The sequence below is a fragment of the Molossus molossus genome, unplaced genomic scaffold, assembly GCF_014108415.1.
Source record: "Molossus molossus isolate mMolMol1 unplaced genomic scaffold, mMolMol1.p scaffold_m16_p_5, whole genome shotgun sequence".
NCBI lineage: Eukaryota > Metazoa > Chordata > Mammalia > Chiroptera > Molossidae > Molossus > Molossus molossus.
This window is the reverse complement of record NW_023425388.1, coordinates 6,525,629-6,553,319: the sequence shown is the minus strand read 5'-3', so window position 1 is coordinate 6,553,319 and position 27,691 is coordinate 6,525,629. Positions and strand designations below refer to the sequence as shown.

General features: G+C 52.0%; 1 protein-coding gene across 1 annotated transcript in view; it reads left to right on the top strand.

Moving 5' to 3' along the window:
- Window positions 1-27,691, top strand: part of PDE9A (phosphodiesterase 9A) — a 96,579-nt gene that overhangs the window by 17,354 nt on the left and 51,534 nt on the right. Inside the window, exons 2-4 of the mRNA XM_036243486.1 lie at window positions 15,189-15,259; window positions 15,693-15,770; window positions 21,630-21,673. Of these exons, the coding sequence (XP_036099379.1) occupies window positions 15,189-15,259; window positions 15,693-15,770; window positions 21,630-21,673 (193 nt within the window). The remainder of the gene's footprint in view (window positions 1-15,188; window positions 15,260-15,692; window positions 15,771-21,629; window positions 21,674-27,691) is intronic.

Here is a 27,691-nt window from a genome sequence, read left to right as displayed (position 1 = left end):
CCCAGAGACAGGAAAGGCGCAGGTGCACTCGAGCTGGAGTTTGGCTGTCCCTCGGGTGGGCGTGCTGGGCTTGCCTCTTGGAGCCGGAGCGAGAGGTCCGGAGCCAGCCTGAGATGCTCTGGTTTGCTTCGAGGGCGGGCAAGCCTTCAGAGAAGCTGGTGTGAACGCCGAATCGTTTATAAACGCTACAGAAAGTGAATCATGGTCCTACAGACAAAAGGAATGGAATTTGAATTTGTTTGTTTTCCTGTGGGAGGGGCTCTGAACCCATACTCACTCCAAGTGTGCAACGAGAAATACCAGTCATTTGAGAACAGGGCAAACAGATACTGTAGACTCCATTAAGGGACAGTGACAGGGCAAAGAGGCCAAGAAACCACCTCTACTTCCCATGCAGACCTGCACTGAGGGTCTGATTTCATAGCTCGTGTCTCCGGGCTTGGAGCCAGGGGGTCCGCGGTTGCCTCCTGGACCACGTGGACAAGCCAGGCCCGCTTCTCTGTCTGTGGCTCGGAGTCCTCACCTGTGATGGTGATGACGACGACACCAAGCTTAGGAGATCCTCCGGCCAGGGGTGGCCCTGGGATGTGGAACAGCAGGAAGGCAGCTCCGGCCCCCCAGGGCCACCCAGTCACAGCGCCAGCCCAGAGCAGCCACCCGCCCGGGTCACTCTGCTCTCTGCCCCCTTTGCCAGGCCCCACTCTGCCTGATGACCAGATTAGTACAGTGATTTGAGCAATTTAGCAACCAAACTGGTTTTTTTCTCATTAAGTGTTACATGTGATTCTTATATATAAAACACGGAAACAGGAAGTGACATGTACCAGCACCCATTTACTCTGCAAGTTCAAATCTAGAGCACCCACTAGAGAATTAATGGGAACAGAGAGGGTCCTTGTGTGAGTCTCATTTGGAACTGGGGGTTCGGGACGGCAGCCACGGGCTCATGTTGGGCTCAGCATCAGTTTGTTTTGCTGGCCCCCCAAAGGCGGCCCGAGGTGGGCCTGGCCTGCGGCGTCCTCTGGGTGGGGCCAGGCCCGAATGCCCTCCCGCTCGCCAGCCAGCAGGCGTCTGTGAGACAGCCGGGGCTCAGGACAGCAGTCACGCCTCGTGTGGACGTGACCCCAAAATCACGTGTCCCTCCTCGAATGCGTTAATACTTCGGTGATGATAGCTGAGTGCTTGCTTTGTCATTAGTGTCTAAAGGAGTTGAAGTCAATCTACGTAAAGAAAGGACATCCGAATCCACTGCTGCCAGGACCCAGACCCCTGTGGCCCAGGGCAGCACTGGCCACGCCCACTGTGGAAGTCTGGGGTGTGGTTTCCCCACCGGAGCTTGTCTCTGCCCACCTCCAGCCTGGACCCCTGGGGCCCCTGCCCAGGCTCCTTACAGCCCCCTTGGAAGGAGGCCCCGGCCTGCACACCCCTCCTGGTCACCAAAAACCTCACTGCAGTAGGGTCTTGAAAATGCATGGATATGGGGGCCATTAGGACAAGGTCTGGACTTCTTTAACCCGATGGGGAGGGAGGCCTGGCTACGGCTGACCCTTGGCACCCCGAGTGACTGTGAGGGGTGGGAACTTTGCCTCCCCATTCCCTTTTCCATCTGCATGTCTCTAGGTCTCCCATCAGCTGCTCAGCCTGCTACCTGTGGCCAGCACAGAACAATGGAACCTTCTCCGGGTCCATCCCAGGAGGCGCCTGGCTCCATCCCTGCTCAGTCTGGTGCTCTGCCCCCACACCGTCTCTGCCCCTCTCCCACTTCCCCGAGTCTCTCTGGGTGCACCACCTCCCCGCACTCCTAGCTGCATGCTGTTTAAATTCTGGTTTTTGTCTTCTGGTTCACTGTCGTTTAATTATCTCATCCGCTTGGCTTAATGCCAAAGAGGATTCTTTCCAGACGAAAATGGTAAGACTTTTTTTCTCTCATAAGAATTGTGCGTAAGGGCAATGCAGCATGCTTCTAGGCACCCTTGTAAGCTAGTTCTGTTATCATTTCCTAACTTCCGCTGCTAACCAGATAAGTTCTTTCTTCTTTCTGCGCATTCATTGTAGAATATTTGAAAAATGCAGAGCAGTACAGAAGGAAATGGAATAAGCTGTTATCACACCGCACAGAGGAGACAGCTAGCATATCAGGCCTCTCCCACTGGTGTTTTCCCCGAGTGTGCGTGCACGTGTGTTTCTCTTTTACCTAATTTTTGGCCCTGATCACTTCCATTCCGCCTCAGCGGCATTCCCAATAGAGCCTTAGTCTTCAAAACCATGGTTTTCCTGCCCGTACAGTGTTCCGTGATGGAGACGTACTGAAACGTCGTCATTCTAGCGTTTAGGAGATACTTAGCTCACTTCCTTGCAGTGAACAAGACAAGAGGAACGTCCCCAGCTGTGCCTTGCCAGCAGAGTGACCTTGCGGCGGTGGTTTGGGGGTGAACCCGGGAGGAGATGGGGTCGCTGTGAAGACAGGCTGATGAGTGAAAAGCACCCAGCAGTGCCCGCCACGTAATGAATGCTTTTACTAGCTGTTTGCTGTTATTATTTTCCTAAGAGCAACCCCTAGAAACGGGATTCTGGGCCCAAGGGCCGAAGTATTGCCAATGCGCTTTCCCCGGGGCTCTGTGGACACACATGCCTCGAAGGGCGCCCTCCCCAGCCCAGACGGAGGAGGTGCCGGCTCCTTATTCCACACGGGCTCTTGGAGAGCGTCGCAGGTGGAACATGCGCTTGTCAGAAAGACGCCGGAGAGATCTGTGCCCCCTTCACTCGGGTTCCCCAGTGATGACATCCTGCAGAATTACAGTGCTGTGTCCCCACCAGGATCCTGACAGTGAGATAGTCCCCCGTGCCATTCAGTGTGTATTCAGTTCTCTACAATGTCATCCCACATGCAGGCCCTGGCATCCTGCACCTCGGTCACAGTACAGAACAGCTCCATCCCTTTCATAGCCCTCCCCCTCCCCCGTCATCTGTGTCCCTAACTCCGGGCTGACGCTACTCTGTTCTCCGTTTCTGTAATTTTGTCACATCAAGAATGTCATATACATGGAATCATACAACTTGTAACCTTTTGGGGTTGGCTTTTATTCACTCGGCTTACATCCCTGGAGACCCGTGGTGGCTGTCATGTGGATCGGTGGTTCCCTCTCATCGCTGGGCAGTGCTGTATGGTGCGCAGGGACCATGGGTGAGCATTCCCTCACCGAAGGACATCTAGGCTGCTTCTAGATTTTGGCATTCTACCCCTGTTTTATTATGGCCAATTTGATTAAATAATTCAATTTTCGGAGGCCAGTGTGGCTATTTCTAGAAGTCGGTGTCTTTATTTGGGTTGGGTGGAGATTTCTGATGTCTGTGTCATACTTATAATGAATCAACGTCATTGTCAAGTTATAAGAGTAAGTAAAACGATGACGGTGTAATGCTGAGATTGAAGGTGCAGGGACGCAGTGAGGTCAACAGCCAGAAGAGACTGAGGAAGGGCCAGAGGGGGCGTGGTTGGAAGAGGAGCCAGTTCTGATTGGAGGAAGGAGGAAGGGCGCTCAGGCACGCTCCTTGGAAGGCCACCAATGGGAAGGGCCGGTCTCTTCTCTCCCTTTCTTCCCTGCTCCCGCTAGGACCCAGCATCATGGTTCTACTGGTCTCACCTTCAGCCATAGACATTCAAAATCCCTCCTGGCCCTGCCCCTCCCCCCACCCCGAAAAATAAAATAAAATCCCTTGGGGGAGAGACTGTAAAAGACTTAGAAGGTAGAAAATTTTGCTCCAGAGTCGTTAGTCCAATTTCAAAGGAGCGCTGCGAAATTGTCACAAAGACAGTTGAGCAGAAAATTTCAGTCGGTGTGAGCAGTACCAGCGAGACAATGAACGTAACTACATGTTTTACAACAGTCAACCCCGAAGCGTGACTTACCTGACACCACTTTTCAGGATTGTGAAAGGGAGAGCAGATGTGTGCTGGGATTTTTTTTTTTTTAATCCTCACCCGAGGACATTTTTCGATATTTTGTTCAGATAGAGTGGGAGAGAGAGAGAGAGAGAGAGAGAGAGAAACATCGACGTGAAAGGGACACATCGAGTGGTCGCCACCCACGTGACCCAACCAGGGCCGGGGACAAACTGCAACCGAGGCTCGTGCCCTTAGCGGGAACCGAACCCGGGTCTTTCCAGACCGCAGGCCGACGCTCCAACCACTGAGCCAAACCGGCCAGGGCGTGTGCTGGGATTTGAAAGGGAACCAATGCCGCAGCAGCTGGGTAAGATCGTCTCCTTGGTGGAAAATCTCGGGACCACTGTCCTCTGACCACCCCTCCCTGCCCGGCCCCACGCACTGAACTTCCCACCCTGGCTGGTGGTGCCTTTTGTCTTCCCAGCCCGCAGCGCCCAACCCGAGCCTAAATTGCTATACGGTTATCATATCTGTCCTGGGTTGGGAGCATTTCACAACATAGCCCCACAAATATCCATGCGAGAAACCCACAGTTTCTAGTGGTTATTGACTTCATGCCAATCCAAACTAGAATTCGACAACCCAGCAAGAAATGTCCTGAGCAGCTGCAAGGAATTTCTATTCAAATAGAAAAAGGGAGCTAAGCTGGGGGTCTTCGCCCTCCATCCCGTATGGACGTTATGGAAGGAAATGTGGGCCTGGGGGCTGGGGGGAGGCCTGGCCGCAGCGCCGGCTTCCGGCCCCTCTGCTGTTCCCATTGGCCTCTGCCAGGGCACCTCATCGCTCAGGAGGAATAACATCCTCAGCAGCCACGCCACGGGGTTGGGACTGAACAGATGCCTAAATGATGAGGGTGAATGGGCACAGAAAATGACAAGTCGTTTTTATGTGTGGAGCCCAAATAAGGATGCCACACCCGTGCTGTCTCATACATTCCTGCCTGGCTGGAGCCCCCCTTGAGGCTGCCCACACCCCAGCAGCCAGGCTAGTCCTGTGTGCCTGGGCCATGCACCCCCCCCCCATAGGTCCTCGGTGAAATGTCCTAAAAAGGCAAAGGCAAGAAGAAAAAGGAGAGCAGATGATGGACATTTAAGACCAGCTTTTCTGAAAAAGCTTTCTTTTAAAACGTCTTCATAAAGGTGAATTCGTACATCAGTTTAAGTCACATATGTAAGGGAGCATACGGCCTTCAGGGCACGCTCCAAAAACCAGACCTGGTATCTGGCAAAAATGGAATGCAGCACCTGCTGGGCAGCACCTGCCCTAGCTCTGGGCACACGGACAAACATGCCCTCCACTCCTGAAAACAGACGGTGTGGCAGCCATGGCCATCTGTGGTGAGGCCGGTGGGCATGACAGCAGGTGCTGGGCCTGCCACATTCCATGTCAGGCACGCCCAGACGAGGGCTGGGCTTGAGGTCAGGGAGCCCGGTGGTGGCGCACCCACTTCCCCCCGAGTGCCAGGGTTGGAGTCAGAGCTTCACAAAACCGTGTGCATCATAGTCCGGCAGCTCCCCTGTGGTGGCATCTGCTGCTGAATTAAAGGACTGGTCCCCAGAGGGATCTCGCTGGGCTGGTCCCTCCAAACTGGCAAATGGGGCTTTATTACAACACCTTACGTAGTCAAAACCACATGGTGAGCCAGGAGCGGTCCAGGGCAGAGGTCCCAGCCTGAATCAGGAGGTGACAAAAATGAACCCTGGTTTCTCCCCACAGGCCAAGGGGGAGGAAGCCCCAATGCAGGCCCCCCTTGGTGGTGGAAGACCTTTCGGGAAGGTCTGGCACAGGTGGGGCTGCGCCGGTCTGGGGGTGAACGCCTCATCGCTTGTGTTGGTCTTGCTGAAGCCTGGACCCTCGCCCCCATTTTGCTGCTGGCGTCGCCTGTGTCCTACTTCCTGTTCAGTGCTCACTTGGTTGGAATATTGTTTCCGCTCCAGAACCTTCCGCAGGCTCATTGCTCCCTCCCTTCACGACGCCCGCACTGCATCTCGCTGAAAGACACGCTGCCCTTCCCGCCAGGGTCCCCGGGGAGCTCCCGCTCGGCGTGATCAGGTTTGCGCCGCTTAACCGCGCAACGTTGGACCTGCCCACAGACTCATGTCCTCCTGCCTCTGGCACAAAACAGCAGTGTGTGGTCAGGTCGGTGTGGCTCAGTGGCTGAGCATCCGCCCCTGCACCAAGAGGTCGCCGGTTCAATTCCCGGTCAGGACACATGCCCAGGTTGTGGGTCCATCCCCAGTGCGGGGTGTGCAGGAGGCGGCCAGTCGATGTTCTCTCTCATCGATGTTTCTGTCTGTCTCTCTCTCACTTCCTCTCTCTCTAAAATCAATAAAGGCTGCCAGACAGGCACTGGAGGGGTCCCCTTCCTGTATTCTCCCCTCAAGGAGCCCCTGAGTGGGCTGTCGGGGTGGGGAGGAGAAAGGGGGATGCAGTCATGTCTCAGGAAGAGGTGTCTGGACTCAGAGTAGAGACGTCACTCCCGGGCTTTTTAAAATGGCCCAGTCCTGTCTCTTCAAGACAGAGGCCACCGGACACGGTTTGGCAGCCCTCTGCCATCTGCTCCACTTACTCCGGTTTCTCTAAGTGTATTGGTCAAGCTCTTTTGATACCAAGAAACAGAAACTTTCTTATGCCTTTTCAAGAGGCGGAGGTTGGGGGGGGGGGTCAATGGACTCGGGAAGGGGGCTTACCCACTGAGAGCTTCTGTAAGGACACTGCAGTCTCCAGAAAAAGCCTCAGGATATGGGGTGCCAGGAAGCCTGGGGGGTCCTGGGCTCTCTGCCCTCTGTGATTGGCACCTCCCTCTCGTCCCTTCTCCCGGGGCTGCCTCTTATTATTCATCTGGGTGGCTGGTGTGGTCAGCTGAGGACGGACCCCCCATGACCCTGTGCTCACCCCAGTTGCCGCCAGCTCCGAATCACTTAGTAAAAGTCCTGGTGAGGAAAGGTGACTGGATAATGACCATAGGTCGGGCCGTGGGGATGGGGCAGGGTCGCCAGGAGCCAGGACCACCTGTCCAGGGCCGAAGGGAGTGTGCTGGACAGCCAGTTGGTCGAGGCAGCCCTTGCCATGATGGGTATGGGCTGGCTGTTGTGGTCACCTGGTCTCACTCCCAAGTCCCCACCTGTAAGACAGGGCTAGCGAGCAACTGTCAGAAAGGCGCCCACCCAGCCAGCTGCGTACAGTCCTGACCAGAGCACTGGGCCCCGCCTTTTGGGCTGTGCAACACGGATGGATCAAGGCTGGTCCCAACCCTGAGCTGAGCCAGAAAGTCCCGTCCATCCGTGTGTGCTCCAGTGACCCTCACCTCTCTTCTTTGTTTTGATTGGCTGTTGATCGGTCCCAACAAAGCAGGGGCCAGCCGGCTGTGAGCGCGCAGCTCAGGGTAGGGGGTCCCGGGCCTCAGTTCCCGACTTTCCAGGTCAGTGGCAGCTCCCTCCCCAGGAGATGCAGGCATCACAGAGCTGGGTCAGCCGTTCTTTCCTCAAGCTCTGGAAATTCTGCAGATGGAATTCCCACCAAAATAAAAATTGGGCCCCACACAGAATGTGGCCAGGTGCCATCTGGGTGCCTTTGGCTTGTGTCCAGAGCCAGGGCATCAGAAACAGCAGGACCGTGAGATTCACGGGCACCCGAGAGGGTGTGACACAGACTTGCGTGTTCAAACAGGTGTTTTGTGGGATCCTTTCAGACGCGTTCCCGCACATATTTCTCATCCCAGCTCTGAGAGGCAGGCAGAGCTGAGATGACCAGCCCCATTTACAGAATGGCAAACTGAGGCTCCAAGTGGTTATGGTCTTGCCCATGGGGGGTGGGGTGAAAGAGAAGGCCATAAGCAAAAGGAGTAACTGTGGGGACAAGCCCTGGACCCATGCGGCTGTCACAGCACCACTCCCAGGCGGCTGGTCCGAGTGTAGCCGTCAGAAGACCTGGCGTCAAGGGTTGTGTTGAGGTGTGAGCACTGGACCGCGGTGGCCTGGGATGCGGTTCTGACTGCCCCTCGCTGGCTGAGCCTGAGCCTGTGGCTCCGTGCACCCCGTCTCCTCGGGATCCCTTAGCACGGGGTCTGGCCTGTGGCTCGTGCTCAGTGTCGGTTATTCTGTGATGCAGGCAGGATGGTTCCGGGCGCCAGCGATTCCTCTGACATCCACAGGCCCAGCTGAATAGGGAAGCTCAATACCCGGGGACGAGAGGCCTCTGCCTTCTCGTCTACTCTCTGGTCTTGTTTTAATATCAGGGGCTGCCAATCAAACCTCATGCAAGAGTTTGGGGTGACCTGTCATGCTCACTCATGACCTCCGGCCCCGATTCGCCCCCAGTGGGAGGCCAGTACAGACTCTTCTCCGTCAATCTTACTGCCTCCGCATCTCATCCTTAAGTTTCGTTTTACCAAACTGCCCCCCCCTTTGTGTCTGTGCTCTTTGCTTCTGGATAAAGGATTTGCAAAATGTTCAACATGTGAACAAAAGCCTTCCCGACAAGGCTGCCGGGGGAGGATGACCTTCCTGAGTCAGCCAAGCCTGTGTGCTGTGGGGCTGGTTTCTCAGCCACACCTGAGCCCGGCCACAGCTTCTCGGACACCCTGCGAGTCGGCGAGACGTTGCTGTCCCAGCACAGCTGACGTGAGGGCGCACCTGCTGCTTCACCCCCCGCTCACCTGCCTTGGCCCTGCTGAGGGCTCAGCAACTAACTAAGTAAGTAAGGTAAAGGCACGGCCTTCACACAGACATGAAATGACCGCATCAAAGCATTAGTTGAGCGACAGAACTGGTAAGATGTTACCACCAGTTCAAACAGAGAAACGAAGAACCATGCATTTGCATGCAGAATATGGAAATGCATTTACCAATGGACACGGCGTGGTTTACACTGGAGACTCCCCAGGGACTCGTCCTCTTATTCCAAACTTCCCAGCCTGTTGTCAGAAGGAATCTGAAGGAAAGATTATTCTGGGTCGCAGCGTAAGGTTGGCATCACTGGATTTGGCTGGATGCTTCGTACAGGGCAGCAGAGTGTCAGTCTGCCACATGGGCCTTCTTGTGTTTGCTTTGCTAGAAGACTTCATAATTGGCTTGTTGACACTTCTACTGTCTGCCGTTCCGAGGCTGGGAAGGCCAGCGCACAAAACTCTTACAGATTGGGTGAACACATCTCTTGTGAAGGTCCTCAGAATACCCCAAGGTCCCCGTGCTGCCAATAGGCAAGGCCTTTCTCCCCCGATGGATGGCTGGAGCCAGAGGGCCAGGGACCAGGTCAGTCCCCCGGGGAGGGCTTTGCAAGCACCAACTCCTCATGGTCACACTCGGCTCCTTACAAGAGTCGAGTAAATGAGCACGTTGCTTAGAAAACGGATTTCCCCGGTTATATCCTGGTAAAAAGGCGGACAGATTATTTAGGAAACTGCAGGTAACAATGTTGCCATGAGAAGTAAACACTTACTAAAAGTTTCTGAATTAGGGGCAGGCAGACAGTAAAAATCAGATACCATTGAAAATGTTTCACTTTGGTTCAGGAAAGAATCTGTTAGGTGGTAAGGAGTAACCGACAGCTGCGGGAGAGAGAGCGAGAACTTCCACAATGAAGCCTTAAAACGAGGTCTACACCACACAGATCAGCACAGCGAACTCCTGGTCATTCTCCGCTCGGGTTAGCACCTCATCAAGCTGTCTGTTTCTGAACTAAAGAGAGTTCTGGAAATCCTGGTCGGCCCCCTGGAACCGTCTGAACATCGCCCAGGCGAGGCCATCAGACACCAGTCCCCATGGTCCTTTTCTCTAGGGCTCTGAGGTGGCCCTTCAGTGATGTCACAGACTGGCCTCCAGCTGGCCACAGAGCCTTCAGCAAGGGTCTGAGTGAAACAAACCATCTGTGGGTGACAGGAACACGTGTTTGCCTGTTTCACAGAAGGTAAAATTGAAGTACGAAGAAGCTGAGTAGCTTGCTGAGGTCACAGACGAGGCAGAGGGAGTGTCAGGGGCCACCAGGCAGCCAGACCCCCCATCATCGCTCCAACTACGGCAGTGGGAAGGCCCCATCTGCGGGATAGGTGCTGTTGGCAAAGTTGAGTTCCTTCTGGCGAAATCAGGGAGCCCTTCAGTCATAAGAGGCTGTGATCCCATTAGCAGCCTCCCTCGCCTTTTGAGGTGCTGTTGTTGGTATGATTCCTTCATCAAGCTCCCCAAAGCCCGTGGTCTGAAGCTGTCTTGCCTGATGAGACTGGAGAGAAATAACCCCCGAGATGCCCCCCACCCCACGAACTCCGAGGGGCTAGGACAGGACTCCTGCTAGACGTGTAGTGTCTTTGCATATGAGCCTTGAAGAACTACACAAGGTGCTGCTTCTCCTGGGCTGAGCCAGCACCACCTGCCTCGCCGGAGTGCAGGGCCTCAGCCCAGCAATGGACGTGAACGTGACAAAGGTTCAAGATGGGGAAGTCAGAAACATTCCCTTGGCAGTGGCTGAGTGGGCAGGACCCCAGACCCAGCCCTCCCACGCCGCACCCCGCACGGCACAGCCAGGGAGGCCAGGCCTGAGCCACGGACGTGCTGTCATGAAAACGTGGGCCTGACACACGGTCAAAGGCAAGACCTCTGGCAGTGGGTTCGGAGGCTTTGAGACGCCGCCACTGAGTCCTGATGGCCAGGAACAGGGGGGAACAAGGAAAGGGGCGGGGGAGGGACTAGAGCAGTAGCAGGAGTGGGAGCCAGGGGCGGACTCGTCCTGGACTGAAGGCCGAGGATAGGAACTTGGCAAGGACTCCGGCTAGAAGGACAAACCCCAGAACCTCACGTGCTCAGGCGAGGAGGTGGCCCTGTGGCTCAACAGATCTGAGTTCTAGAAACCGAGGCTGAGCGAGACCAGAGGCATGGACCAGTGCAGGGGTTGGTTGCTGCAAGGGTCCAGGGCTGAGCCAGGACAGTGGCTGCAGGGTGAACCGTGCAGACCAATGTCACCATCACTAACAGAGACTTTGTCCCAGTGTTGTAGGCCATCAGCACACAGGAAGTGCTGTTAGTCATACAAAGGTTGAGTTTATGGGGGAAAGATCTACTCATTGTATTTAACTGTTTCCAATAAAGGAAAACGCAAACTGATCTTAGCTAGAAGTGGTGCCCTGGGCACTGACAAATCACCACCCGGCTCAGCCTTTCTGCGGTCCCCAGCCCAGGCTCCTGCTGGTGAGCAAACAGGCCCAGGTCAGGGAAATGCTGAAGGAAAACATCTGTTGTGATGAAAATGGGGCTCCGGTGTGGACTGTCACATGCACTGTCTGCCGTGGAGAACACCTCCGTCAGTGTACTTGGAGTCCCTCAGGGAGGGACGAGGGGTCCCTCGCACCAAAGGTGCTGATGCCCGTGCACTCTCCCTGTCTGGTGGGAGGCACCCCGAAGATGTGCCCTGGGGGCCATGGTTCACGTCACATCCCTTCTCACTGTGATTTCCTCTTCAATTTAGTCATATAACCTCAGCCCCCAAACCCTAAAAAGCAATTTTTAAAAGTTAAAGACCTTAGCCCTGGCCGGTTTGGCTCAGCGGTTAGGGTGTCGGACTGCGGTCTGGAGAGACCCGGGTTCGGTTCCTGCTAAGGGCACGTACCTCAGTTGCAGTTTGTCCCCGGCCCTGGTCGGTCGTGCGGGTGGCAGCCACTCGATGTGTCCCTTTCACGTCGATGTTTCTCTCTCTCTTCCTCTCTCTCCCTTCCACTCTATCTGTACAAAAAAATGGAAAAATGTCCTCGGGTGAGGATAAAAAAAAAAAAAAAAAAGGTTAAAGACCTTACAATTTTTTTTTTTTATCTAATGGCCCTCATGAGGTCATGGGGAAATCCCTCTGATGAGACATCGTTAAGCCAAGGTTGACTCCAGTGAGTCAAACACCACCGATAATGGGCGTGTGGCAGCAATGTCACCTGTGGGGGTGTTTCCGGGGGTGGTAGCTTTGTTGTATACAACCCTTTTCAGTGGCAAAGGCATGAAGTTTGTCACAACCTCTCTAAGTGCACTCAATGACGTGTATTATGTGCAACATTCCAGTGCCCAAGGTTACAGGGTTGTTGTTTTTCATTTATCTTTGTTGTTGAAAGTATACAGATGCCCTCCCTTTTCCCCCCATTCACCCCCTTCTTCCTTCCCCACACTATTATCTGTGTCCATTAGTTATGCATATATGCATATAAGTTCCTTTGTTTATCTCTGCCTGCACCCCCCTCCCCTCTAAAGTTCATCAGTCTAACAACTGATTTGTACTTCTTTTCTTGTTAAATCCTCACCCGAGGACACTTTTGCGTTTATCTTCAGATAGAGCGGGAGGGACAGAGGGAGGAAGAGAGAAAAACATTGATGTGAGAGAGACACATCAACTGGTAGCCACCCACATGACCCCAACCGGGGCCGGGGACAAACTACAACCGAGGTACGTGCCCTTAGCGGGAACCGAACACGGGTCTCTCTAGTCCATGGGCCGATGCTCTAACCGCTGAGCCAAACCAGCCAGGGCCTAATGTGTACTTGTTAATCCCTTCATCTTTTTCACTCATTTCCCAAACCTCCTCCCATCTAGCAACCAACAAAAAGTTATCTGTATCTGTAAGTCTATTTCTGTTTTGCTTGTTCATTTTGTTTGTAGAATCAATCATTGATAGATATGTATTTATTGCCATTTTATTGTTCACATTTTTTATCTACTTTTTCTTTAAGAAGACCCTTCAACATTTCCTATAATACTGGTTTGGTGGTGATGAGTTCTTTCAGTTTTTCCTTATCTGAGAAACTCTTTATATGTCCATCAATTCTAAATGATAGCTTTACTGGGTAGTGTAATCTTGGTAGTAGGTCATTGCTTTTCATCACTTTGCATATCTCTTGCCACTCCCTTCTGGCCTGCAAAGTTTCTTTTGAGAAATCGGCTGACAGTCTTATGGATAACAAGCTCCCTTGTGGATAACTAACTGCTTTTCTCTTCCTGCTTTTAAGATTCTCTCTTTGTCCTTTACCTTTTGCATTTTGATGATGATGTGTCTTGGTGTGGACCTCTTTGGGTTCATCTTGTTTGGGACTCTCTGTGCTTCCTGGACTTGTATGTCTGTTTCCTTCACCAAGTTAGGGAAGTTTTCTGTCATCTTTTCAAATAGGTTTTGAATTTCTTGCTCTCTCTCTCTCTCGTCCTTTTGGCACCCCCACGTTGGGAATGTTGATATGCTTGAAGTTGTCCCAGAGGCTCCTTACACTATCCTCATTTTTTTAAATATGTTTTTATTGATTTAGAGAGAATGGAAGAGAAAGAGACAGAAACATCGATGTGAGAGAGAAACAATCAGCTGCCTCCTGCATGTCCCCCACTGGGGGTCGAGCCCACAACCTGAGCATGTGCCCTGACCAGGAATCGGACCAGGACCTCTCAGTCCATGGATGACACTCAATCCATTGAGCCACGCAGGCTGGACTTTTCTCTCTCTCTCTCTTTTTTTTTTTCTTTTTTCTTTTTGCTCTTCTGACTGGGTGTTTTTTGCTTCCAAATCGATGGTTTAATTCTTAGCTTCACCTACTCTACTGTTAATACTCCATAAATTATTATTTATTTCAGTTAGTGCATTCTTTATTTCTGACTGGTCCTTTATTATGCTCTTGAGGTCCTCACTAAGTTTCTTGAGCATCTTATAACCAGTGTTTGAACTCTGCATCTGTTAGGTTGCTTTTCCTGGAGTTTCGTTCTGTTTTTTCATTTGGGACATGTTTCTTTGTCTCCTCATGTTGGCTGCCTCCCTGTGCTTGTTTCTATGTATTAGGTAGAGTTGCTACATCTACTAGAGTTGGTAGGGTGACCTATTATAAGTAGGTGTCCTTTGTGGTCCAGTGGCACAGCCTCCCTGATCACCCCCAGCTGGGCCCTTGAGGTGCATGCCCCATGGGACTCTGTTGCAATTGAATCTCGATTGCTGTTGGCATGTCAGTAGGAGGGTTTTACTCAGGCTGCTCAGCTGCAAGGACTGGCTGTGCCCACTGACCACCGACTTCTGACTGCTTTGGAGGATCAGCTGTGCAGGGGCCACCACACAGAGCAAGACTTACTTCAACCGGGCTCTGGTACCCACTGAGTCCACCCACTGAGTGGGTCATTTGTGGAGGTGGTGGGTTAGTGGTGCTTTGATGTGGTCCGAAGTTGTTCACTGGGTGTGCTGGCTCTGGGGCCTCCCAGGAGGTGCAGGCCAAGGTCAGCCACTGCCTGAGTTCTACCCAGGGCCACCCGGCATAAGCTACAAAGTGATCTGCAGATGGCTGCTTCTTGTACTGGGCTTGGAGGTACCCAGGTGAAGCCAAGCTGTAAACCGAGGCTGGCTGCTTCTAGTGCCAGGCCTGGGCCACTTAGAGAGAGGTACATGGCTCTCTGCTGTTAGTTGAAAGATTTTAGGAATATCCAAAGCATGAACCCAGATGGACCCGGTGTATGGAAAAGTCACTGAAAATGGCTTGGGTTGGCCCAAAAGTTGCGTGGGGCGGGGCCGCAGGGAATCACCAGGGCGGGGCAAACAGTGTGAGCCAGGTGGCTGGAGGCCCAGCAATGGCACCTGTCTGCCTGGCCCCTAGGGGAAGGGCTCATCAAAGGAACAGTGGCCTCCGCCAGCATGTCTGTCCAGGAGGAAGCTGCCCGCACCCCACTGCCAAACAGTGCAGTTCTCCCCTATGTCTCTGTGACTTTCAAGCTGCCTCCCCTGAACTGGGGCTCCAGCAGCCTCAGGCTCCCTCAGCCTTGATCCCTGCTGGTTTTTACAGCCAGAAGTGATGGGGATTCTCTTACTGGCACTGGAACCCTGAGCTGGGGGGCCTGATGTGGGACAGGGACCCCTCATTCCTCAGGGAGGACCTTCCCAGCCGAAGTATCCTCCTGATCTTTATCCACCACACGTGGGTGTGGGACCAGCCCCTCCGCACCTCCACCCTCCTACCAGTCTGGATGTGGCTTCTTTAATTCCATAGTCGTAGGACTTGCATTCAGCTTGATTTCAGGCGGTTCTCAACGATGATTGTCCTGTTGTTCAGTTGTAATTTCGATGTGGTTGTGGGGGGAGGCAAGTACCACATGTACCTATGCCCCTATTTTGACTGGAAGTCCCAAGGTTACATTTTTTTTCTTTTTAAAATAAACCTGTGGGTTGGGCGGGCGAGGGGGATCAGGGCTCTGCGGTCAGCGTGGAGACCAGTCGCCTGCTCCTGCCGCTCCTCAAGCCTGTTGCTCTGTCCTGCAGGTGATCTTCAGCAAGTACTGCAACTCCAGCGACATCATGGATCTCTTCTGCATCGCCACCGGCCTGCCTCGGTGAGTGGTCCAGCCTGGTCCTGCCGGAGGGCTCCTCTGCCCCCGCGTGTTTCAGGTCACCCTGCGGGAAGGCACGGGGAGGGCGGGCCGCCGAGCAGGCGGCGTGGGAGGGGTGGAAGGCACTGGGCCCACCTGCGGCAGGAACTCTCAGATCAGTAATGAAACCCTGGAGGTTCCGACCGCAGCCTGCCCACGGGTGCCCACAGGCGCCCCGTGTCTGCACAGAGGAAACCACTGGGTGGAATAAGCAGAAAGGACCCTCAAGAGTTGTCCTTTTCTGCCCTGGCCAGTGTGCGCAGTGGTTGGAGCCTTGTCCCTCGAAGGAGCTGGGGTCCCTGGGTTGCAGGTTCGACCCCAGCCCTGGTCAGGGCCTGTGCGGGAGGCAGCCAGTCGCTGTGTCCTCTCACGTCGCTGGACGTGGCGTGTCTTCCAGGAACACGACCATCTCCCTGCTGACCACAGACGACGCCATGGTCTCCATCGACCCCACCATGCCCACAAATTCCGAACGGTAAGCGGCTGGCGGCTTCGCCAACCCTGTCTTCACGGTGGCTGCCACTCCACGCCCGCAGGAGGGTCTCTGTGTTGTTTTCATACGTTGCTGCTGTTGACACTTGAATTTAAACCAGAGGGGGGGAGCGGTGACGGAGGCTTCCTTCGGCTGGTTCTTGACAAGATGGTAGAAGTTGGAAACGTGCCAGGAGCCTTCCCAGGGCTCCAGGTTCAGTTCCCAGCAGGAGCCTGAGTGCACGCTGGTGTCAGTACCCTTCCCAGGAGGGCAAACTGAGGCACAGGACTGCGTGAACAGGAGTGGGGCCAGGTTAGCCTCCCTACCCCAGCCCCATCCACCTCAAGAAGAGAAGCAAGACATCCCCTGACGTCCCTGGGGGCAGCCGGTGCTTCCCCACTAGGACGAATCCTGGGGGTGATGAGTGCTACCCGCAGGACTCCATCTGCCCAGGGAGGGGAGATGCCTGGGGGCAGAGGGAAGCGACGGGGAGAGGGGTCCGCAGCGAGCTCATGTGTGAGTAGAGGTGCACTCGGTGAAGCCCGGCTGTGTGCGGCCAGAGGAGGGAAGGACGAGGGCTCTGAGCAGGGACCCCCCATCCCCGATCGACCCCTCGCCCTGCAGCCTGCAGAGTCCCCGGTGGCCCCCACTTCGTCTTAAAGTACATTCTCTGTGGGTAACAGGAGTATGGTCAAGTGTGGGGGTGCCCCTGGGGACCCCAGTCTGTGTCTCCTGGTCCTCACTGAACACCCCCTCCAAGGAACATGTGTTACTCTGGTCATCGAGGTGTCCCATTGACTGAGCCGCGCCAGCTGTCCTGAGCCCACAGGAAAAAGTTTGCACCAGCCAGACGCTCGCATACCCAGCAACTGCAGGGCTCTCAGTGGCCCAGTGACAGCTTGGAAATATTCGGGCCCCCGTGGCGGGTGCCCCGGGACCTCCCCTGCAGGTTCACCCACCGCAGGTATGTGCACACCTGAGCGCCCAGGAACGGACACCTGCTCTTCTTCCTGCCCCCAGAAGCCGGCCTGCCAGCCCCCCATGCTAGGCTGGGTGCAGGATCCCCAGACCCAGGCGAGGGCACGATCCTTCTGAGGGCAGCCAAGGCTCGGGCAGCACAAAGCCCTGGGGACCGTGGTTGGCACTGGCCTTCCCGTGCACCTGGATGCCTCAGCCGGGACTCCCCTCCCGCTGTGCCTACTAGTCTCCCTGACTTTCACCCATCAGGAGCTTTTGCCCCCTGATTGTGGGCTCCGGGCTCCCCAGAAGGAACAGTGCTAATTGGCTCCCTAAAGACTCCAGTGAAATTCTCGTAAATCTCAGCACAAGTCCCGCCAGAGCTCGCTTCAGAAGGAAAGTCGACAAGTGACCTGTCCTCCTGACTTGTCCGCAAGACAAGAACGATCCCGTCACTCAAACCAGTGCCCTGCCTCTGACGGAGCGGACCTGCGTTTTTCCTGAGTTCACTTAAACCGTGTCTGTTCAGACGTTGTCACTCATTACGTCTGGTTTGGTCCTTCATTCTGTGGCAGCACTTCTTCCGTGCGGGGGACATCGGGGACATCTGGAGAGAGTATGGCCGTCGCTGCCGGGGGAAGGGGGTCCACTGGCTCCAGTGGGCAGAGGTCAGGGTGCAGCTGCATGTCCCTCACACACAGGACGGCCCCACCACAGAAACGTCCCTCCCCAGTGTCAGTGGTCAGAGAGTGAGAAACCCTGGTTCGTGAGGTCTCTCTCCACCACTTGTCCCCTCAGACGTCACCAGACCCTGCCGGGCAGGTGGTCAGCATCACAGGATGGGGAGCTTACTGCAGGAGAGCACCCCTCCCCAGCCCCCCCCCCCCCCATCAGGCTCTGATCCTCAGGTCTGGGCCCAGAATCGGCATTTCCGCAGGTTCCCTGGTGACAGTGAGGATGGTGGGCAGGACCGGGCAGTGTTCCTGTTCTGAACACTGCCCCCCCCCCCAGCCCCTTGCCTTCTCCCTGCATTTGAGCTGTGACCTTTCTAATTTGGGGACCTGCACCTCCACTGAGGATTCTCCTTTCCCACGTGGGGACTCCTCCCTTCTCTGTGTACTTCACACTCTCACCGGTAACAGGCGGTGCGCTCAGAGTGGGGTGTCCTCAGCCCGTCGCCTCTCCCTGAGTTGCGTGTGAGCGGCCCCAGCATGGCGTCCCTGTTCCCTCCATTCCTCTCCTGTTCCCCATCTCCAGCTGGTGGGGCGTCCTGCCCATTCGAAACACACAGCTTACACTCGCCCCGCTAAACCAGTGACGTTCGGCCCTGGCGACAGGTGGAAACCACCAGGGACCTTCAAAATGACCCCTGCTAGGAGCAGTTAAATGGGAACCTTTGAGGGATTTTTAAAGGTCCCCATGCAGTCCAGGTGAGGACCAGTGAGAAACCACGCTTGACCCCAGGGTGGCGCTCCGCCCGCCAGCGACCAGAGTCGCGTCCACCAGACACAGCACCTTCGTTCTTGGAAAAGCACTGGATTCATTCGGTCCCTTCTTAGCAATGACAGCCAGGTTGGTGACACAGTGAGTCAGGCGTGTCCCACTAGCTTCCACCATTCCTGGAGACACATTCGGCTTGGCCTTGTCACCTCCTTGTCCCCCACCTCAGACTTAGGACCCACCAGTGGGGAAGGACTGGCCTTCCAGTGCCCACCGGCCACCATGCTCGGATTCTTCCGAGTTTCCCATTCACGGGACGGGCTGTTCGTGGTCTTGTCCCCAGATTCCTAGGGCTCTTGACTGATCAGACGTGGGGGTCCCAGTTACCCCGTCTCTTCTGCCTAAACGCTTTGGCTCATTTCAAAGCCAATGTCATGGCCTTCTGGGTCTGTCTTTAAAATGCTCTCTGCTCTGACGCCTTCCTTAGTTGCCTCAGCCGACCCTGGGTCAGACCGTCCTCTCTCCTGTCCGGGTTCCCCACGCACAGACTCCTGCTTTATGCCTCCAGTTACCCCTCCGTCGAGTCCCGTCCGCCTTCCAGAAAAATTGGCCTCAACGCGGCTTTTATGCACGATGCCCGGCGTTCTCCACGGGCCTGCTCGCCACAGGATGTCCAAACTCTTCTATCAGAATGGCCCAAATTCTCCTTAAACAGTGGTGTCCACGTACGTGGTCGCTGAGTGCCCACCCTCACCCCACTGCCCCTCCTCAGCCACCTGACTGCTTCCCTCCTCTGCGCGGAATTCCTGCTGTTCCCTTTGGGGGACCCACCGACGGCTCCCTTCCCTTCTCTCGTCCTGGTTCTTCCGTCTGGTCAGAGAATGTCCAGACCTGCATGGGTCTTTTTTCTGTGTGTGTATGAGTGTGTTTTCTTTTTTTTCTTTATTGATTTGAGAGAGAGAGGAAAGAGAGGGAGAGAGAGAGAAACATTGATAAGACAGAACATTGATTGGCCGCCTCCTGCATGCCCCCCACTGGGGATCAGGCCTACAACCTGGGCATGTGTCCTGATCGAGAATTGAACCGGCGACCTCTTGGTGCAGGGGTCAGCGCTCAACCAGTGAGTCGCCCCGGCCAGGCCAGACCTGCATCTTAAATAACCTGCAACATAACGACACTAGTCAGGAGCTCTATTTTTCAGTGGGCCGAGTAGCTTCCGCTCTCACGTCGCTGGTTAGAAAGGTTATTGATTACCAAGCAACCCTGATCCCTAATCACCCACAAGTAGGAACAGACACATCCCAACGTTGTTCAGATAACGTTCGGAGGGACCTTGAGCCGCCTGGTCCCGCTCCTTTCCGGACAGGGGACCATTCTGGATCCCTCCGCATCCAGCTGACAAAGGTGTTGCCTCTTGACGACGCCACCTCTCCGCTTCGGCCACAGCTGCTTCCCGGTCCTCGTGGGAGGAGAGAAACAGATGCTCACAGGGCGTGAGAAAACGGGGCGTGTGGCAGAGCCAGTGGAGAGGGAGGAGACCGGCGACAGCCCGGTGTCACCGCACAGCGCCCCTTTGGTTTCCATTTCAGCCAAGTTGTCACGTGCGTCGCCTTCTGGTGGACAGAGGGGCTCAGCCTAGGACACAGGCCCCTGGGCCTGGCGGGGCTCCTCCCTCTCGGCGTGTTTGACAGGAGGGCGTCCACGCGGTGGCGTCTTCAGAAAAGACAAACGCAATAAAAGTCAAGGCAAGTGCGTCCCGAGAGCGGTTTGCACCGGCTTGTCGTTGAGGAAGAGGAGGCGAGGCAGCTCGACTTGGGCCGAGCCAAGCGTTGACCAGCCGTGGCAGCCGCTTGCCTGGTTCGGAGAACAGCCCCACTGCTGGGTCAGGTTAAGGATCAGGGGCCAGAACTCAACCCCGGGCATCTTCGGCTCAAGATCTTGGCACATTCGGTCCCACACTCACTTCTGCTTCCGGTACCGATTTGGGGTTCCTGTTCCCGGTTCACCCGTGAGAGGTTCACCTCTGTGCACTTGAGCAGCCGGTGGGCGTTACAGGGACAGTCGGGCTCCACGGGGTGTCTGTCATCAGCGCCTGACAGGGAAGTTGCTGGGACACGAGGCTCTGGCTCTCTCCTCCTCCCCGCCACACCTGGGTGAGCCCGCCTTGTCGCGGTATTTCTAGTGCCAGCCGTTCACACGGTGGTAAGACGTGTCCTTCCCATGTGTACTTGGACGTGGGGGGCAGCCCCGGGAGGGCAGGAGCATTGCTGTCTTGTTCACCGTGCCACCTCCGGGACCTGCTACCGTGAGCCCTCGGACAAAAACTCACTGACGGAGGGAATGACCAAATGAGTGCCGTGAACAGATGACATCTGCAGGTGTCCCCAGGTCCTGTGCATCATTGCTCCCCCTGAGACAAGGATTGTCGTTACACGCCGAGGAGTCGGCTTGACTCGTGGCCGCCCTGTGAATGAGTGACGGCCACCGGTCCTGCCCTCCGCAGCCCTGCCCAGCTCCTGTGGACTCAGCCTGTGGCTTCTTTCACAGGGTCAGTCCGTCTCGTCCTTGGTCTCCCTCTTTCCCTGCTGCCGTCTGTTTTCCCAGCAGTCTGGTCTTTTCCGAAGAACCTGCCTTCTCGCCATGGGCCCGAAATAGGACAGCTTCGGCTTTGTCATTTTGCCTCCAGCATGTTCCAGACTGCATTTGCTCTAGGCCTGCAAAGGACCGTGTCTTTAAATTCTGATTGGTGTCACTGGTTTGCTTTCCCGAGGGCGTGGCCGTCCACGGCAAACCAGGGACACTTGCGAGTGCCGTTTCCTTGTCGCATCTCTCCTGAGCTTGCGAGCTTGCTTTCTTTTCCGCTGCTATCAGCTAGCGCCCGTTCCTGTTCTTTGCCTACTTTCCATTCCTGTCCTTGCCTGTTCCTTTGCCAGAGGTCCCTGCCCATCGGTGACTGAGCTTTCATCCATCCTAAGTCTCACCAGTGTTCTCTCCTGATTCTGTCTGGGTCTCATGACTCCTGGGGTGGCATCACCGCGGTGCCAGTGTATTTTCAACTGCGTCACTGACACCACCCTCTCTTGCGCACTTGGGAGACGCAGCCACCAGGAGCTCAAACCGAGCAAAGGAGAGAGAGCCTGCCTGCGGTCAGGCATCGGGGCGGACCTGGGCAGTTCTGGCTCTTCCCCCAGCTGGATTCTACACCCAAGCGACAACAGTGGTCTTGATGACAAAATCGGTTTTATTGATCACATAGGAACATTATAGGGAAGTTCATCATTCAAATCATATACTTAAACTATTTAGAATTCTTCTGAATGAGGAAGATCAGAACAGCCAAAGGAACTAATTTAAAAAAAAAAAATGAATCCCGTGAATTATAATGCACCTGAGCGCTTATCTCCGGGGCCAGCTGCGCCGCGGCCGGCGGACAGCATCTCACAGTGCCTGTCTTCTCTCTTGCAGCACTCCATACAAAGTGAGACCTGTGGCCATCAAGCAAGTCTCCGGTAAGGCTCTGCTCTCATTTTAAAAGTTAAAAGAAAAAGAAGCACGCTCCAGGCTCCCCGTGTGACGAATGTGTATTAGTTATGCATTAGCATCTAAAGCCCCACTTGATTCCAGGATCTAAAGCCATATACAACAGCCTTCTGTTCTGCCCATGACAACTCCTCAGGGGCCCTCCCTCCCCCCAAGGACTTAGCAGACACGGGTGACAGTCCACTCTTGCCGTCCTGAGGTCAGTCGCTGCCCTGCCCATTTAGACTGTGAGCCACAAAGGTGGGCCCTTTTCAACCTCAGGCCTCAGGATGTCTCAGTCTGTCCGTGGAGCTATTTCATTAAAATCCCATTTCCTCTTAGACATTTCATCGCTCTTACTTCTGTGTGCTTTATGCATAATGAAATATTCCTATTGCAGTGTGTATTTTGATGAGCTTTGGAAAATTTATATACCCCTGTAGCTACCACCAAAACCAAGACACAGAACATGTACATCACCTGAAAAAGTTCTCTTGTGCCCCTCCCGGTAACCCCTTGCTCTCCTGAGCTCATCTGTAACCATAGATGAGATCTGTCTTTTCAACAGGATCAGATACAAGCAACTACGTAATATATGTGCTCTTCTTGACTCGAACAAATGTTTTTGAGACTCACCCGAGTGCTGAGCGCATGAGTAGTTCAGTCCTTTTTATTGGTGATCGTGTTCCATGGTGAGAAGGGCCACAGCCGGTTTATCCGGTCCCCTGCTGACAGACCTTGAGGCTGCCTCTGGTTTGGCGCTTTTTGAATAGGGCTGCTGTGTGCATATACGTGGGGATGTATATTTTCGTTTCTAGGGGATTGAATGGAATTTCTGGGTCATACGGTTAGTCCACGTTTCACTTTATTTTTTTAAATTGCACATCAGTGTTTTCGAAGCGGCAGCACCGTTTTGCATTCCCACCCACACAGGGTGTGAGGGTTCCGGGGCCGCCACCTTGTCACCAACACTTGGTGGTGGCGATCTTTCTCATGTTTCTCATTCTAACGGGCGTGCAGTGGCCGCGCATTGGGTTTTCATGCGTGTCTCCCTAGTGATTACTGACGGTGAGAGTCTTCAAAGTGTTTCCTGGTCTTTCATAATTATTCTTGTGTGAAACATCAGACCCTTTCTGATCTAGTGCCGGCGGCAGAACTTCCTTCCTACCACGGAGCTGGGAGTGTTCTGATGCGTTTGGATGTGCACCCTTTGTCAGATACACATTGTAAATCTTTTCTCCCAGACTGCGACTTGCCTGTTCATGACCTTATTAGTGCTTCCTAATGGCCAAACATTTTTCATTTGGATTTAGGCCCAGTTGACCCATCTTGTTCTTTTATGGTGTATGCTCTTTTGTCTCCTACCTAAGGAATCTCAGTTTATCCCGTCATTACAAAGTTTTCTCCTGTGTTTTCTTTTAGTGGTTTTATAGTTTGGGCTCTTGCATTTAGGTCTGTGACCCCTTCCAAGTTGATTTTTGTGTATGGTATGAGGGAGGGGTTGAGGTTTATTTTCCCTTTCAAAATGTAATGTTAACGTTGTTTTAAGGTTTGTAAGATCGATGGCTACAGAATAGAATTTTGAAGCTAGATGGTGCATGTGGGGCCCTGTGTCTGCCTCAGTTTCTTTAAGGTGACAGTGTTTATACGTGGGCACTGGTTGCTGTAAATCACTTTTATGCTTGGGTAGCTCTTCATGAAAACTGTTCAATTCTCTTAATAGTAAATGTTAGAATAAAAATGAATTCCAACTTTTTCTACTGCAAAAAAATACCTTTTAACACGAAAAGCTTTTTAATCCCTTGACTTCATAATGAACATTTTTTACATTATTATTAACTAAACCCTGTACTTCATTTGGATTCCAGCAGTTTTCTCCTGATGTGCTTCTTCTGTTCCAGACCGCCCACCTTCCCACCCGGCATTTAATCGTTATTCCCCCCCAGGCTTCTCTGCACTCATTTCTCCGCCTTTCCTGTTGGCCAGGACCGAGGCTTCTCGAAGAGTCTGCAGAGTGCCCCCAGATCTGGCTTTGTCTGATGCTCTCCTTGTGATGAGCCTGGGAGTGTGGGTTTGGGAGAAGAATACCTGGCGTCCCTCTATCCAGATGAATCCTCTTCCCCTTCCCTTCCTCTGTTCTTCAGAAGCGAGCCCCTACGTCTAGTTCACTTCAAGCAGCGGAGAAAGGAATTGGGGTTCATTTTCTTTACACAAATACCCATTTGTTCCAGACGTTTGTTGAAAAGACAATTTTTGCCTGGCCGGTGTGGCTCAGTGGTTGAGCATTGACCCTGCACCAAGAGGTCACCAGTTCAATTCCCAGTCAGGGCACGTGCCCAGGTTGTGGACCCGATCCCCAGTGGGGGGCCTGCAGGAGGTGGCCAAACGATGTTCTTTCTCATCGATGTTTGTCTCTCTCTCCCTCTCTCTAAAATCAATAAAGAAAGAAAGAAAAAAAAGATACTCCTTTTCCCCATTGAATTATCATGATAACTTTGTCAAAAATCATTTGACATGCCCTGGCCAGTTTGGTTCAGCGGTTAGAGCGTCAGCCTGCAGTCCAGAGAGACCCAGGTTTGATTCCCACTAAGAGCATGTACCTCGGTTGCAGTTTGTCCCCGGCCCTGGTTGGTTGTTCGGGTGGCAGCCACTCAATGTGTCCTTTTCACGTCGATGTTTCTCTCTCTCTCTTCCTCTTTCTCCCTATCACTCTATCTGAACAAAAAAATGGAAAAAATGTCCTCGAGTGAAGATAAAAAAAAAAACCAGTTGACGTGTATCTTTTCCAGGACTTGCTGTCCTGTTGCATTAATGTGCATGTCTCTCCTTTAAAGCTGTGCTGTATTGATCGCTGTAGAATTACAGTAAGTCTTGAACTCAGGAAATGCAAGTCCAAGGATTTCTCTGCTTTTTCAATAACGTGTTGCTTATTCCAGGTTCCTTTAATTTTCAAATACATTTTAGAATCAGTATGTCCATTCCTACCAAAAACAAAAACAAAACATTCTGCTGGGATTTTGATAAAAATTGTATTCAAAATATAGAAATATCTGGGAAGAATTATTGTCTTAATATGCAGTCTTCTGATTCATACATATGGTGTATCTCTCATTTAGGTTTATTTTAATGTCTCTCAATAATGTGTCATAGTTGTCAAGGTAAAGTTCATCAATGTATAAATCAATTGATAAATTGATTACTAAGCATTTCATGTTTGTAATGCTGTTGTCAATGGATTTTTTAAAATTTTGATTTCCAATAATTTTTCGTTTATAGAAATATAATCTCTGTTGTATATTGACCTATCTAAACTATCACTGCCTCGGTCCAGTACTTTTTTTGTACATTTCTTATGATTTTCTACCTCTGCATATAGAAAATTGCTTCTTGCTTTTAAATCTGTATGCCTTTTATTTCTTTTTCTTGCCTTATTATACTAGCTAGGGTGTCTAGTACGATCGAAGACTAGAAGGTGTGAGAGTGGAGATTCTTGTTTTGGTCTCAATTGTAAAGGGAATGTATGGAGTCTTTTATCATTAATTATGGCATTAGCTGTAATTTTCTTTAGATGTCCTTTATCAGGTTGAGAGGTTTATTTTATTTTTTTTATTTCTAATTTGTTGAGAGTTTTAATAATACATCTGTGTTCAATTTTGTCAAATACTTTGTCTGCCTCTACTGAGAGGATCATGTTGTATTTCTCCAGCCTGTTAATAGTGAATTTCACTGATTGATTCTAAATCAGTAAACTAATCTTGCATTCCTAGTACAAACTTCATTTGGCCATGGGGGGGGGGGGGGGGTGTGTGTGAGTATTGTTCTGGGTTCAATTTGCAAATATTTTGTGAAGTTTATGAGGGATATTGGTCCATAGTTTTCTTAAAATATGTTCATCTGGCCTCAGAAAATGAGTCGAGAAGTTTTCTAGGGCCTCCGTGTTTTTCCTGGGAGAATTGGTTGGCCTTGTTTCTACCTTCAGCGCTTGGTAGAATCCACAGTAAATCCATCTGTGCTTGGAGTTTCTTTGTGGGAAGGTCTTAAATTATGAGTTTAATTTCCTTAATAGATAAGTATATTCAGGTTTTGTACTTATTTGGGGATTCATTTTACGGGGTGGTTTCCATTTCATCTAAGAATTTGTTGGCATGATGTAGTTTGAAATATGTTCTTGGGATCCTTTTTATGTTCATAGGATTATAGTGAAATCCTTACTTTCATCCAAAATATTAGTAATTTATAGCTTCTCCCTTTCTGAGTTTATCAGTCTAGCAAGAGATTTATACATTTCATTGATTTCTTTTTTGAAAGAGCCAGCTTTGGGTTTCATTGATTTTCTCTATTTGTCTCCGATTTCATTGATTTCTCCTCCTTTGCTCCAGGTCTCATTTGCTCTCCCTTTTCTATCTAATAAAGGGGAAGCTTAGATCATTGACTTTAGATCTTTCTCTTTTTTATAATAATTTAAAGCTAGAGATTTCCCTCTACACGTACGTTAGCTGTATCTCATAAATGTTGGTGTGTTGTATTTTCAATATTATTCAACTCAAAATGTTTTCTAATTTACTTTGTGGTTCTTTCTTTGCTCTGTTTGTTATTTAGAAGTATATTATGTAATTTTCAAATATTTGAGTATTTTCCCGTTATCTTTGTTGTTGATTTCTATTCATTCTATTGTGATTAAAAGTAAACCTGTATAACCTCAGTCTTTTTTTTTTTTTCTTTATCCTCACCCGAGGACATTTTTCCATTTTTTGATCAGGTAGAGTGGGAGGGAGAGAGAGGAACAGAGAGAGAGAGAAACATCGATGTGAAAGGGACACACCGAGTGGCTGCCACCCGCACGACCAACCAGGGCCGGGGACAAACTGTAACCGAGGTACGCGCCCTTAGCGGGAACCGAACCCGGGTCTCTCAGGACCGCAGGCCGACGCTCTAACCGCTGAGCCAAACTGGCCAGGGCTCAGTCTTTTTTTTTAATTTATTGAGATACATGGTGTATGTTGGTGATTGTTCCGGGTACTCTTGAAAAGAATGTGTATTCTGCTGTTAGTGGATGGAATCATCTACAAATGTCAATTAGGTCAAGTTAGTTGATAGTGTAGTTCAAGCTTCCTATACCTTTACTATCTTTTGTCTACTTGTTCTGCTGATACTGAAAGATGAGCTTAAAATTGCCACTAGATTGTGGATGTGTTTCTTTTCTCAGCTTCATGCATTTTTAATTTCCATTATTGGGTATGTATTTAGGATTGTTATGTCTTCTTGATGGATCTACCCCTTTATCCTTGACTTTAAAGTCTTCTTTACCTCATATGAAATGGCCACTCCAGCTTTCTTATGTGTGGTGCTCATATGTTACATCCCTTTCCATCTTTTCACCTTTACTATATCTGTGTCAACGGTTTCATGCATTCTTCTTTGATATGTTTCTCTCTTTCCCTATGTCTTTTGGATAATGAGCATTTTTAATTCCATGCTTTCTCCACTCTCGGTTTATGATCGATACTTCTTTATTGTATTTCTTTGTGGTTGCTCTTGGTTTTACAGTGTGTATCACCAGCTTATCACAGTCTTTACGTTGTGTGACACCACTTCTCGACAGGTGGAATCTTACACCTGTGTGCGTTCGTTTCTCCCCCCTCATTGTGCCCTATGCCATGCTTTTCACTTCCACTTACATAGACAAAAACTCATAATACACTATTATCATTTTTTTTCTTTCTACAGTTACATTTTTTTCTTCATTTCTTTGTGTAGGTCCATGTTTGCATTTTCAGTTATCTCGTTTGACCATCTGGACTTTGTTTCTCTCCTTAAAGAGCATGGGCTGTGTCCGGGCAGGTGGTGAAGCTACTCACAAGTCAGTCTGATGAAGCCTTGGAGGCCCGGTTGTGAAGGTTTGCTGGGACTGCGGAGGACACTTGCTGCAGGCGTAGTTCAGTCCTCCTGCTAAGGCGTGATCCCTCTGGGGTCCTCACTGGACTCCTGGCTGACCATCAAGCTGTCTG